Source organism: Lolium rigidum, chromosome 6, assembly GCF_022539505.1.
Source record: "Lolium rigidum isolate FL_2022 chromosome 6, APGP_CSIRO_Lrig_0.1, whole genome shotgun sequence".
Classification (NCBI taxonomy): domain Eukaryota; kingdom Viridiplantae; phylum Streptophyta; class Magnoliopsida; order Poales; family Poaceae; genus Lolium; species Lolium rigidum.
Window position 1 is genome coordinate 9,835,995 of NC_061513.1, and position 13,842 is coordinate 9,849,836.

General features: G+C 43.6%; 1 protein-coding gene across 1 annotated transcript; it reads right to left on the bottom strand.

The window, feature by feature from the left end:
- Positions 1-6: 6 nt before the first annotated feature.
- On the bottom strand, positions 7-1,837 carry LOC124661300 (E3 SUMO-protein ligase SIZ1-like). The gene is made up of 7 exons (XM_047199167.1): positions 1,740-1,837; positions 1,591-1,671; positions 1,317-1,359; positions 1,096-1,174; positions 839-1,004; positions 609-730; positions 7-144 (listed from the first exon to the last, which is right to left on the bottom strand). Exons 1-7 carry the CDS (start codon positions 1,764-1,766, stop codon positions 42-44), a joined length of 621 nt encoding a protein of 206 aa, XP_047055123.1. The 5' UTR covers positions 1,767-1,837; the 3' UTR covers positions 7-41.
- Between the last annotated feature and the right edge of the window lie 12,005 nt (positions 1,838-13,842).

A 13,842-nucleotide genomic window follows, 5' to 3' on the forward strand; every position in this document is an offset into this window, starting at 1 on the left:
AAGTTAGATATTATAGTAGGCCAGTAGCGATTGCCAGAGTATCAAAAAATATGGTGTCTATAATGTGAAACTGACCCATCATTTGCAACATTCGAGAACATCAATCTCACAGGTGGCAATGGATTTCCAGTAGTGACCCAATATCTGCATGTTCAAACGAATCACCGCAGTAAATGGCCAGCAAATACTTCAATCAATCAAAGCACGCAGAATAAAACGATGTTCTATAAAATTAATAAGAAACTAGAAAGCACCCTTATTTAGCTTAAATCTTGTTTTCTAAAAGATATTATCATGATATACTAGAACCAACATACAGCTCACTTCCTGCCTACTGGAAACAATAGAAAGTATAAATTAACCTATATTCATACAATCGATGTCACTGTTTCAAACTACCGTTGGGAGAATCGACATGCACATAGCAGCCAATTCATCAAGAATCTGTAGAGTGGTCATAATGATCTGTTCGACAACACTAAGTGACATTTGGTTGGATATCCTAATAGTCTGACCCCCTTTAAGCAACAGTGTTGCATCATTTTCTCAAGGTGACAAATTACAGAAAGAAACAGCGAACCAAGTGGACTTTAAGAGGGCGTACGTACGGGTCTGCTCGTTTTAGCCGACATAATTGGCAATAGAAATGCGCAGGAACTTCAGGTCTCCCTGTAGGCTTCTCTGGGATCTGTACACAGTCCACATGCTGCTGCCCTTGGCAATCTTCACACTAGAAGAGAAAATAAATGATGCAAAGATCATTGGTCTATATAATTAGAAGTGTTTCTTTTTGGGGAGGAGAGGACAAGAAAAACCAGAGAAGGCCAGATTAGCATACCTTGACCAGATTCCCCAGAAGAAACGTTTGACCACAGACGCAGCGAGAGTTATTAGCGACCAGGTGGCCAGGGTGCTCTTGTTCTTTTTGGTGTTTGAGGTAACTGAAATCTGGGGCAACCTGTCTCTGGGGGAACAGGTCAGGAGGACCATGAACTTGCATCTTCCTGCCATGGCACTGGTTCTATTATGGCAACTCCAATCACTAATAGCATGAAAGACAGGACAAACGGCTGGACATCCAGCAAGAAAGCTAACCTGTATATGTCATCGACTACTCCTGCCACCGTCTCCTTGCTCGGAACATTTTTCTTGCCCCGCCCAAAATGCCACTGGCCTGAAGCATGGGAAAACAAGTTAGCAAACAGTACCCGGTAGGTTGTCAATGTTTTAATTTAATTTTTTGCGGGGATCAATGTTTTAATTTTACAGAGCTGCATTGCACAAATTGATCGCGAAGAGGGGTGGGAGGAGCAGACCTTGGTCGTCGGAGACTAGCGTGAGGATCCTATCGACGAGATCCTGCAACAGATATTCGAGAAGGATCAGAAACTTCTAGAGTTTGTTAGTTAAATGAACAGGAACTCCTAGAGCAGCAGGGCAAGGGTATTGAACAGCTAAGTTTGGTCAATAGCAATGCAATTTACAAGATTTTGGTGACAGTGCAGAGTAAGATTGATGAAGTATAGGTAAAACAGCTGTCTTTGAGGGGATAGTAAGGATAGGAGGCTGGAGGTGGCGTGTGGCGGTGACCTGCTTCTTTCCGTGCTTGGGCAGGGCGAGGTGGATCAGCACGTCTTTGAGCTCCTTGATCCTGAAGTAGGCTAGCTTATCCTGAACAAGAAGCAAGACGATTAGGCCGGCTGCAGGTGGATTGGCGTGTGGATTAGGAGCGGACGGACCTTGCAGGTGGAAGCGAGGTCCCCCATGGCGACGGCGGCGAGGAGAGGAGCGGCGATTCGGAGGGCATGGGCGGGCCGAAGAGCCCTCCGGCGGTCGGCGGCGGGCGGAGGCGGCGAGAGGAGCGGCGGCGGCGGGCGGGGGTGAGACGCGGACGGAATTTTCAATTAAATTACTATGTTGGCTCTGGCTCGTGTGAAGGAGGAAGGCGGGCGCCGGGAAAGACGGGCGGGCGGGCGGACGCGTCGGCTGCAAATCAAATCCGGTTGATTTCATGTACGAATCCGCTTCTTCCTTATTTACGGCGGTTAATCACATCAGTTACTACATGTCCCTCCGTCTACAAATAAGTGTACATTTGGGTTTTTAGATAAGTCAAACTTTATTAACTTTGACCAACTTTTTAGGGAAAAGTAACAACATTTATGACACTAAACTACCATCACTAGATTCATCTGAAAATACAGTCTCATAATATAGTAATTTGATGTCACACATGTTGCTACTTTTTGGTAAAAAAATGGTCAAAATTGTTAAAGTTTGACTTACCCAAAAATCCAAATGTACACTTATTTGTGGACGGAGGGAGTAGGCACTGTACATACCATGATCATCGGTCACGCAGGCGAGAGGATATTTCACTGGCTAAACACCTGGATACAGCTAAGCGTAAAACAAGTCACAATAGGAGTATCAATGTAGTATCATATAGTAGTAGTATTTACTACCTCGAAAAGTCTCTTTGGCACATGAGCTTCAGTGATCCTAGTATTTAAAAAACATATTTCCATAATTCCAAAAAATCTGAAATTAAATGCGTACATATTTATAAACATTCCGAAGATATTCTGTAAATTTCGGATGAAAATATTTTGTATTTTGAGCCATACGAAAATGACAAATTTCTGACAAAAATCTAAAGTTTCCATCCCTACAAATTTCTTATTTTTCCTAAGCTCAAAATACAAGGCAATTTCTACCAAAAATTTACACGAGTATTCAGAACATGTGTATGTATTTGTGAAATAAAATTTATAATTTTTTGAAACACATAACTACAATTTTTAAATATTACAAAAATCAGGAGCACTGGCACCTGGGTGCACCAAATCTGCTCTCCTACTATCTTTATTATACTAGAAAAATTGTCCGTGAATTGCAACGGGAAATACGTTGTTTAAAATGACTTAAAAGAACAAAAATAATAATTATATGTTTTTATCTCCTCACCACTTCCACGTGACGCTCTTAGATTTTGCCGTGATATACTTAGATAGCTTAGAGCATGTCTAACAGACCCCTTAAAAGAGCCAAACCCGTATAATAACCGTCGAAATAAGGGGTTGGGCGCTACCCGGCCGTCTAGCAAACCCCGTAAAACAGGCCCCCGCATCGATTTTTTACAGTTTTGGCTACGGGGCGACTCTTCGCCCCTTACTTGTACGGGGCGGGAGGCTGAATACAGGGTCAACCCCTCATCCCATTTCACTAGGGCGCGCGGATATTTCAGAATTCCCAACCGTTTTCCCCGTGCCGCCGCCATAGCCACCCGCGCGCCGCCGCTGAAAATAGAATATTCCGTAGGATTCTGTTTTACGGGGTGAGAATACGGGGTCTGCTAGCTCGAACGAGTTTTCGGCCAGCGAAAAGTGAATACAGGACCCTCTACTCGCGTTTTAAGGGGTAGAAAAATAAGGAGTCTATTAGACATGCTCTTAGTCCTTTCGGGAGATATGACATGCTTAGATTTTGTTGCCGCTCGACTCTGGCTCTTTGTCGTTATATCATCACTCCAACCATCCAAGTAAAAAAAATTGAAGATCAAGCATCATGTATTCCTTCTCAGCGGCAGACGCTTCACTATGAAAGATGCACACTAAATCCGAATAAGGTTCACCCTTGGGTTGTCATGCAGTTCACGGTGGTAATTAAGGTCAAAGAAGGGCTTCTAGATTTTTATTCTAAATTTTCGAAGTATTTTATTTGTATTTTTAGCACTAAAAATAATAAATGTATTGATAAGCATGCAAATATGCAAATATCAAATGCAACACAAAACACATAGAATGTTATTTCCCTTGAACTTCGAAGGATGGAAATTCATAAGAGTTATGGTCACCCGATCTTGAGCAGACGGAATCGAGAAACAGATAAGAGAGTGCTAACCATGAGAATTGAGGGATACACAACTCGAGGAGCTCGTCAATGTTGGTCGCCACAAGCTGGATCAGCGACCCGGCAATCCTCCCGATTGTGCCAACAACGGACGCGCCTCCACCAGGCAAGGGTCTGGAGGCACAGCAGTAGTGCCGCGACATGGGAAGACAAAGAGGGAAGGCTCACCGGGGGTGACCTCCTCTTGGAGTATCTCTGGGTGCACGAACACCGACGGTGCCAGAGCAAACACTAATAGGAAAAAAACTTATAGGTGAGATCTTAATTCTATGGCGCACCAATCTAAATTGCGTCACAGAAAGTTGTTTTCTGGCGCACCTGACTCGGTGCGCCACAAACATAGCTTATTTTTGTGGCGCACCAAGAATTCATGCGCCACAGAAACTAGTTGGGGCCCACACCCTGCCACCCCTAATCATTGGTTCCACTATTTCTATGGCGCACTGCACTCGGTGCGCCACCGAAATAATTGATTCCGTGGCGCACTAGTTCTGGTGCGCCACAGAAATAATTGATTCAGTGGCGCACTAGTTCTGGTGCGCCACAGAAATAGTGGAACTTATATCATGCCGTGTACCCCTCCCCACCCGTACACCTCTCCCTACCGCGCGCCCGTACCCCTCTCCGATCGCCGCGCGCCGCCATGGTGAGCGCTGGCGTCGCCGTCGCCATCGCCGTTGCCGCCGCCTTCCTCCGCGAGGGTCGCATGCCGCCACGCTCCTCCCATCCCTGTCACCTGCAGCACAAGCTGCCGCTACGGCGAGGAGGGGCCGCCGCATCAAGGTGGAGGAGGGGTCAGCGTCGCGTCAAGGTGGAGGAGCCGCCGCGTCCTCCTCCTCCTCCTCCACCCCTGCCGTCGTCGTCAACCTCCTCCTCCACCCCTGTCGTCGGTGAACTCTCTCCCCTCCCCTCCCCTCCCTCTTCCTCTCCCGCGCGAGCACAAAGTGCTCGACGAAATGCTCTGGTTGTGCTGTTGTTGCTGCTCTGGTTGTGCTGCTGTTGTTGTTGTTGTTGTGCTACTGGCTGCTGTTGCTGTTGATGTGCTACTGGATGCAATCTATCTATCTATCCTAGCTTGCTGTCATTGTTGCTGCAGCTAGATGCATGCTCTTGCAGCTTCTCACCATTCCTGGTGAACTACTGTTGCTATTGTGTGTGCATGCTCTAAATGGTCAAATGATCATCATGTGCTAGTGTTTTGGTGATGTGCCTGATGCTTTCATAGTATCCTGGTATGATTGTTGTTGACTAATTCAATTATCTGTAAAGGTTTTCTTTATTGATGTCAGATAATTGGATGAACTGTTTATGCAGTAATGATTCCTTTGATGTGTTATTGAAGCTTGGATGGAAGCCAACTAGTGTTGGGTGCCCTAACTTTGTTTTGAACTCAACTGAGTAATGATAAATTTCTATTTCTTGTTTGGCTTGGATGAATTTATGGTTGATGTAACCTCAGCTGTGGTTCACTGGTGTGATTGCTTGTGCTGTGCTGTGACCTCATTAGCTCTTGCTACTGCCACTGGTTGCATCTCATAGTTGGATAATTGGTTCGTTTTGGTGAAAATAGAGATATTTACAGTAGGAAATCATGTAAATGAATGCCACTGTGATATCCTTTGAAGAAAATGGGAAGTTTCTGATGGTTTAAAAGACTAGGTGATGCTAGGTTATTAAGTTGGCTGTCAAGGTTGGTTTTATCTGGTTAACTTGGATAGGCTATGTGTTCTTGCTTACTTATGCATATCCATCTCTACTGGATTTACTAGCTCAGGCTTGGCCTCTCTCTTGCCAGCATCACTTGGTTACTACCAAAGTGATGAGTAATCCCTTATGGTACCCCAGCTTTGTGTTGAACTCAACTGAGTAATGATAAATTTCTATTTCTTGTTGCTGGTTGCATCTTATGGCCACCCCTCACGCCTCACGGTCTTCTTTCCTGCCGGCCGCGCCGTTGAGCTCCGGCGGTGGCTTTCCTCCCACCAACCCTCTGGTCGACGCCCTTCGGCAGATCCCCCCGCCACTCTGGCCGTCCCGCCTCGCCGTAGCCGATGACCGCACAACTAGAGACCGAGGGCACTCTGAAACCGGCGGCGATGAGGAGGCCCGGCCCTTCGTGCAGACCTGTGCCTCCGACCGGTGGCCGCGTCGGACCTCCGCCTCGCGAGGCCAGCCCTTCCATCAGCACCACGCCGCGGCGCCATCGGCATGGGTGCCCTGCTTGGGCAGCCGCCGCAGCATCGTCCGTGGCGGTTGCGGTGGTAGGGAGCTCCGAGCAGCGGAGTCTGGGCGTTGCTTCCGGTCGTCGGGTCCGGCGAAAGCCACGCCGTAGATCTGAGCCGCCCCGTCATGGATTCGTCCACTTCGTTTCTGCCATGTTTCGATTTGGTACCCTTACTCTCTTCTCTGTCTGTGCGTGCGTTCCTGCGTGTATGGTTGTGCCTGTATGTTTGGGCGAAATCTGACCAGAGGGTTTGGCTGGTCGCTGGTTCCAGATCCCACCTCCTAGGGGCTGCCTCCGATGAGAAATTTGGCGCTCAAAACCGTAGGGCGGAGAAGGGATGGAGCAAGTGTTTAGTGTATATCACAACCTTTGGGAATCCTGGAGAATTGGTGATGATCGTTGGCTATTTTGACTGCGGAATTCCGCTTATTATACTGAGGATCACCACTGTCAACATCAGCGGGCAGAGCTTAAAAGTTAAAACAACAATTGGTCCATGCTGGGCATCATCACCGTCAACATCAGTGGCTGAGCTTAAACCAACTATTGATCCACCTTCATCATCATCATCAATTGCGGGAGTACCAATCGCATTGGATGTGGTCATGTGAAGAAGAATCAGAATGTTCCCGTGTAGCACCAGGTGAAGCAATTGCATAGGATTCCGGCGAACCTATATCTAGCAGTCTGCAAGTGATGGACTTTGGCTTGGCTGTCTGTTGTACTTTTTTACATATCCATACAGGTAAGAAATAACTGTCATTGAAGTGATTTAAAAGAGAAAAAAAATTATACTCCCTCCGATCCCTTTTAATTGACTTGGATTTAGTACAACTTTCTACTAAATTCGAGTCAATTAAAAGGGATCGGAGGGAGTAGTGTGTAACATATATTGTCTACCTTACTGCCAAAGTCTGATCTATTTTATTTTCTTCTCCTGCACGGGTCCAGAATACAGAGAAACATGTTACAGGAACTTGGCAAAATGATGATTATATTCCTACGCATGAATGGGCGATGTGGTGTGCTTGCTATCTTGGGAGAGGGTACTCCTGATCTGTATGTTCTGATATACTTAGTGTTTACTATTTTGGAACAGTTTGTGCCATGTATAGAACCCAAATAGGTTGCATAGCCGTACCTTTTTTCATATAGACTTTAAGGAATTTCTTTAGACTATGTGCTTTTTTCTCCAATCAAAATTGTAGAAGTATCTCCTATCACAAACACGAGTTACAATGCCCTAGATTATGTATGACAATATAGTAGTCTTATCTGTATAGAAATTATCGAAAAAAAGTATTAATTTGTAAATTAAATGTACAAACAACAAATAAATTGTGTTATGAATTCAAATTATATAGCTTATTTGCCAAGATAGCAGGTCTTAATTTGAGATTTACGAACATGGCAGAATAGTTATTTACTATTATGCGGTTGAGTAAATCTCATTACGTTGTAGATGTAGGATCAGATATGTTTATTCAGATCTCATATGAAAAATGATTATTCGGAATGCATGTAACACTCGAATAATATGTCAGTTTGTTTCTCTATATTAGTGTCACCCCATATTTTAAAACTCTTATGTCTTACTGATATATTTATTTTATGTTTTTCATTCCCATGTTTTAAAACTCTTATGTCAACGAAGTCAAATGCATCAAGGACGGAGATGATCAGCTTCTTGTGAAGGATGAGGCGATCAAGCGTAGATGGCGGGAGTACTTTGACAACATTTACAATGGAGAGGCTGAGAGCTCTACCATTGAGCTAGACGACTCCTTTGATGACACCAGCATGTGCTTTGTGCGACGTATCCAGGAGTCTGAGGTTAAGGAGGCGTTAAGGAGGATGAAAGGCGGCAAGGCGATGGGTCCCGATGGTATCCCCATCGAGGCGTGGAGAGGCCTTGGGGACGTAGCGATAGTATGGCTAACTAAGCTTTTCAACCTCATTTTTCGGTCAAACAAGATGCCCGAAGAATGGAGGCGGATTACCGTGGAATCAAGCTGATGAGCCATACTATGAAGCTATGGGAGAGAGTCATTGAGCACCGCTTAAGAAGGTTGACAAGCGTGACCAAAAACCAATTTGGTTTCATGCCTGGGAGGTCTACCATGGAAGCCATCTTCTTGGTACGACAGCTGATGGAGAGATACTGGGAGCAAAAGAAGGACCTTCATATGGTGTTCATTGATTTGGAGAAGGCCTATGATAAGATACCTCGGAATGTCATGTGGTGGGCCTTGGAGAAACACAAAGTCCCAATAAAGTACATTACCCTCATCAAGGATATGTATGATAATATTGTGACAAGTGTTCGAACAAGCGATGGCGACACTGATGACTTTCCAATTAGAATAGGGCTACACCAAGGGTCAGCTTTGAGCCCTTATCTTTTTGATTTGGTGATGGATGAGGTCACAAGGGATATACAAGGAGACATCCCATGGTGTATGCTCTTTGCGGATGATGTGGTGCTAGTCGATGATAGCCGAACGGGGGTTAATAGAAAATTAGAGTTGTGGAGGCGAACTCTCGAATCGAAAGGTTTTAGGCTTAGTAGAACTAAAGCTGAATACATGAGGTGCGAGTTTCGGTTCTACTAGGCACGAGGAGGGAGAGGTTAGCCTTGATGGGCAGGTGGTACCGGAGAGAGACACTTTTCGATATTTGGGGTCCATGTTGCAGAAGGATGGCGATATCGATGAAGATGTGGGCCACCGAATCAAGGCTTGTTGGATGAAGTGGCGCCAAGCTTTGGGCGTACTCTGTGACAAGAGAGTGCCACAAAAGCTAAAAGGCAGGTTTTATAGGACAACTATCCGACCTGCGATGTTGTATGGCGCTGAGTGTTGGCCAACGAAGGGACGACATATCCAACAGTTAAGTGTAGCAGAGATGCGCATGTTGAGATGGATATGTGGCCACACAAGAAAGGATCGGGTACGGAATGACGATATACGGGAGAGAGTTGGGGTAGCACCGATTGAAGAGAAGCTGGTCCAACATCGTCTCGGATGGTTTGGACATATCCAACGGAGGTCTCCGGAAGCGCCGAGTGCATATCGGACGGATAAAGCGTGATGAGAATGTTAAGAGGGGTCGTGGTAGACCAAACTTGACATGGGAGGAGTCCGTTAAGAGAGACCTGAAGGTTTGGAATATCGACAAAGATTTAGCCATGGATAGGGGTGCGTGGAAGTTAGCTATCCACGTTCCGGAACCATGACTTGGTTTCGAGATCTTATGGGTTTCAACTCTAGCCTACCCCAACTTGTTTGGGACTGAAAGGCTTGGTTGTTGTTGTTGTTGTTGTTGTTGTTTCCATTCCCATGTTATGGTCAACCCTAAAAGGAAATCAATACCATGTTCCAATACAAAAATAGTCTGGTTTGTGTTCCTCAAATAACATTAGTATCCACACTTCATTTGTTAGTTCTGAAACTGAATGTAGACACCTTTAAACTATTTAAATTGTTTATTTTCATCACTCTGAGTGTTGAAGTGTGGATTTACGTGACTAGGTTTGTAGAGGTGTAGTCAGTTGGCATGTTCAGTAATAAGGCTGAACAAAAAGGATATTTATATTAGAAGAAAACAAGAAAACACATAGAAAAAACATCCAGAAACCAATAGAGTTTCCTTGCTAAGTTTTTCAGTTTGCAAGTTAATGGATGAAAACTATAAGATCACACAAATAAACACCCAACACATGCGGATGTGTGTGGATGACAATTTGAAGTATGCACAAGTTGTGACAAGGTATCCTAAAAAACGATTAGCTGAACCTATGTCTTTCATAGGACATATACTGAGGAGTTTGTATTGACAAACAATTTAACATGAATTTAGCTGTCATATCGTTTGTCTCCTGGTGGCATTAGCGACGCACTATATTTGACACAACTTCAGCATCTAATCAGAGATATTTTTGTCAAAACATCTTCGTAAGCTGATTTGAGGTGTAAATTATGATACTTTTGTTATTCCAAGGTGGTTGTAGTTTATTAATTTGTTTATTCTCTTGGGTAGTATTAACCGAGTTTCTTGATGCTATCCACTTGATTTGAGTTTTTATACTGAAAGGATAGAGTGCATTTGTAATATGATTAGTTAGCTTGCCTTTATTATCTCGCGGCCATTTTTCCACGGATGATGTTTGGGTGCGCATGCCAAAGGTTGTCCAGGCCGGTGGATGTTATGTATATCTTATTTTTGACCATTCTATGCATGTACTAATTACTAAATATTACTCCAAACATCATCCGTGGAAAAATGGCCACGAGAACGAAATCAGTTCAGCGAACTATACATGCAAAAATATCACAATTTGATGCATATGTTGTATCTGCAGGGCGAGAATGAAATCAGTTCAGTGAACTGCTACTGGCTACTGATGTCCTCCTATCTATGTAATATTTTCTTTACAAGTTTTAGAGTGATTGGCATTTTTAATTACCGTCCATTCACCCCGATCCAACGGCAGTAAATAGACGGAACCAAACTGACGGAACCAAAAATGTGGGACCGGAACCAAAATACGTGGGTCCGGAACCTCTAATATATTTAACGAAAATTGTAAAAAACAAACAACCATTCGATCGGCGAACCATTGGATGAATCTGCACGCATCTTAAAGCTAAATCACCCAAACGTGAATCGTATGTGTACGTCGTCTCCGTAACATGTCGTACACAAGTAATCGTACCATCCCAATCAAATGAAAATATAGATCAGCCGCACCAAACTACTCGAGCTCTGCATCTCGCCGAGCTGCCAAAGCTCCGGTGCTGGCGAGCATCCAACTCCGCGCCGCCACTTTCTGCTCGCTATCAGCCGCGCGCAGCTCTGCTGGAACTCGCCGAAGCGATAGTGCCGGCGAACACCTGATTCACCACCGCCGCCTTCTGCTCGTGAGTAGCCCCCTGTGTGGGTTCGCTGCTTCTCATGGAAGCGACGGCGCGCTAGCGCCCGATTCCTCTGAAGGTAGAAAGGAAGCCCCAGCACATGCGATTCCAGTCCTTTCTTCCCCACTTGTGTTTGTACTTTGTACTATACTTTTGTTTCAGAAATTGGGTGTTGTATTATGCAGTAGTTACTATCTTGTTCAGAAATTTCGGATTGCTAGTGTCTGCAAGGTGCAATAGAGTTTGATTGACATGGAAAGTTGTCTTGTTCATCTAGTTTTTTTTATCTTGATTGCAGGCATTACAGTACTGAAGTGCTCTGCTTCTTGATAGCAACACTTGAAGAATTTCAGATACTATCTTGTTCAGATAACGAAGCAGATTTCTTGAAGAATTTCAGACTACATATATTCATCTAGCAGAGCTTCTATCTTCCAGCAAGGTTTCTACGGTTGTAAATGTGCTCACCACAGTGCTAGTACCTGCCCTGTAGTCACAGTTGTTCTGCGTGATACATGTCTATTTGAGGTGAAGAAATAGTTGTTGCTACTACACTTGGTGTTTTCTATTTTACTACACTTGGTGTTGATGAGATATTAGAGCACTGTACTAGTATATTTTGTGTAGCACAGGGATTGTGAAATTGCATGTAAATATATGAAAATACCAGTGTATATATTTATGTTGATGAATGAATGAATATTTGGTTTGTTGCCCTCGAGTTTGAGATTTTTTGCAATATTTTACTGAAAAGGGAGTAATGCTCCTGTTTCTATGTACTCGCTACTCAGTAATACTTCATAATGCTTACATGAGCTAAATTTTGAGTGAACATGATGAAAAGCAAGCACTTGAGGTCCAGTGCATCATTAGGGAAACAATTTACTAACCAAAGTTCCAACAATTTTAGCAAGCATAGAAGAATCAAAGAGAAGCACTGCCACAGGGTAAACACAAATTAACATACAAATTTGTGTCAAGGGCATGATGCTGATGAGATACAAATTAACAATTACTCACTGGAATGATCTGGTGCAGCATTACACATATTGTAGTTCTAAAAGTTGCATTGGTATGTGACCGCAAGAAGGAACACACATTATTGCTATGCCTACTCCTTCCATTTTCTGAGATTCACTACATCAAAATCCAATCTTCTCGAAGGGTGCAGCAGCTCTGAAATTCAATCATTTTAAAGTAGAAGGTATGTATATCCTCCTTGCACAACAAACCTTTGGATTCGTATCTTCTACAAGAACATGTATGGTCACATCTCATAATTAAGGATAACTAGTGCCCCATCCTCAAATATTACAGGCTTGACCTTATAAGTCTTGACTGTTCATATCGTGGAAATCAACTCTGCAACTTGCCGCCAGGATGTCCGCCTTCAGATATGGTCACATTCTCATAATTAAGGAGAACTAGTGCCCCATCCTCAAATATGTACGCTCTTGTTAGCTGATTCTAAAGCTAATGGTTGACCTTTGGCCATCTACACTATGAAACTACCTTCAGATTTTTCAATGCCTGCTTCTGTCCAACGACATGCGAGTATCAACAGTTGAATGGCAGCGGAGACCAACTGTCCTTATTAATAAAGCAGGGACGCTGAGTTTAACCAAAAGTCAGAGACGCCATGTGAAGACTGATCATATATACCGGGGAGTTGATCATGTATCCATGTCAGCAATGAGCTAAGGGCCATATCTTCCTGCATATAAAATACAAACTAACAATTAGATTTCTTAGAACAGCCATGTGTTAGAGTAACCAAGTAATTCCTTAAATTTCCTGCAGTTCTGTAATGAATGGACAAGTAAACATCGAGTGCTCTAACGCCTATAAGATTAAGGCAAAAGGCCGCAAATTTTCCTAGCGCCTATAATATTAATACAAGTTGAAACCATTTATTACCTCTACAGTCAAAACCGCCAACCTGATCTACATTTTCAGCAACTAATATTAGCTTAAGCTCTTCACTTTTGCATGGCCATGCGGCACTATTGAACAGAGTCATATGCTATGGGTCATGAAAGTGTTTAGTAGTGTCATATACTATACATTTGCTGCTACTGCCCCAGTAAGATCTGCACGGATGGTAAACCTTAATAATTTAGGAGATTGTGCATTTTATGGTATTATGCATTGCATTTCCTATTCTTCTTTGTTCCAGTTTTTATGGATATCTTCTTTTGGTTGTATACCTCATCGAGTTCTGTATTAGTTTGTGCTCTGATCTCCTTTATATGCTTCTACGGAACCAGAAACATCTGTACTCATTTCAAAACAGTAGTGGTCAGGGTTAACTAGTACTCTTCTGAAATGCATTCTAACTTCATTTGGGTGCTTTACAGAAGTTAGAAAAGGAAAAAACCAGAATACTAAGACGGATCAGCAAGTTATGATGTCAGACATTACAAACCAGAAGGCACACAAGAAATCTCATATTTTGATGATGGCTGATCATGTGTGATTATATTTTCTGGGACAGTTTTTGTAAGCTAATAAAATTTACAGATAGTTTGATGTGATATAGATTGAGGGATTTGGACCTACAAGAAATCTCACATTTTCGTGATGACCTGATCATGCGGTGTTCTGTTTCCTGAAAGTTTACACTTTGATGTAATATAGCAACAGTTCATGAAGATGCTCATAAACCAAGAATTGTCTACATAGTACAAGAAGTGCCAACAGTGTTCAACAAAACTGACCTTGAGGCAGTGGCGTCTGATCCGCGGGCGAGGAGGAGGGTGGTGGCCGCTGACTCCGATCCCGCTGTTCAGGCAG

Excerpts from the sequence above, each read along its gene's own strand:
- LOC124661300 (XM_047199167.1), bottom strand. The coding sequence starts at position 1,766 with ATGGGGGACCTCGCTTCCACCTGCAAG. Across the intron at positions 1,175-1,316 it reads GCTAGTCTCCGACGACCAAG|GCCAGTGGCATTTTGGGCGG; the intron begins GTCTGCTCCTCC and ends CCCATGCTTCAG. Across the intron at positions 145-608 it reads CGGCTAAAACGAGCAGACCC|ATATTGGGTCACTACTGGAA; the intron begins GTACGTACGCCC and ends TTGAACATGCAG.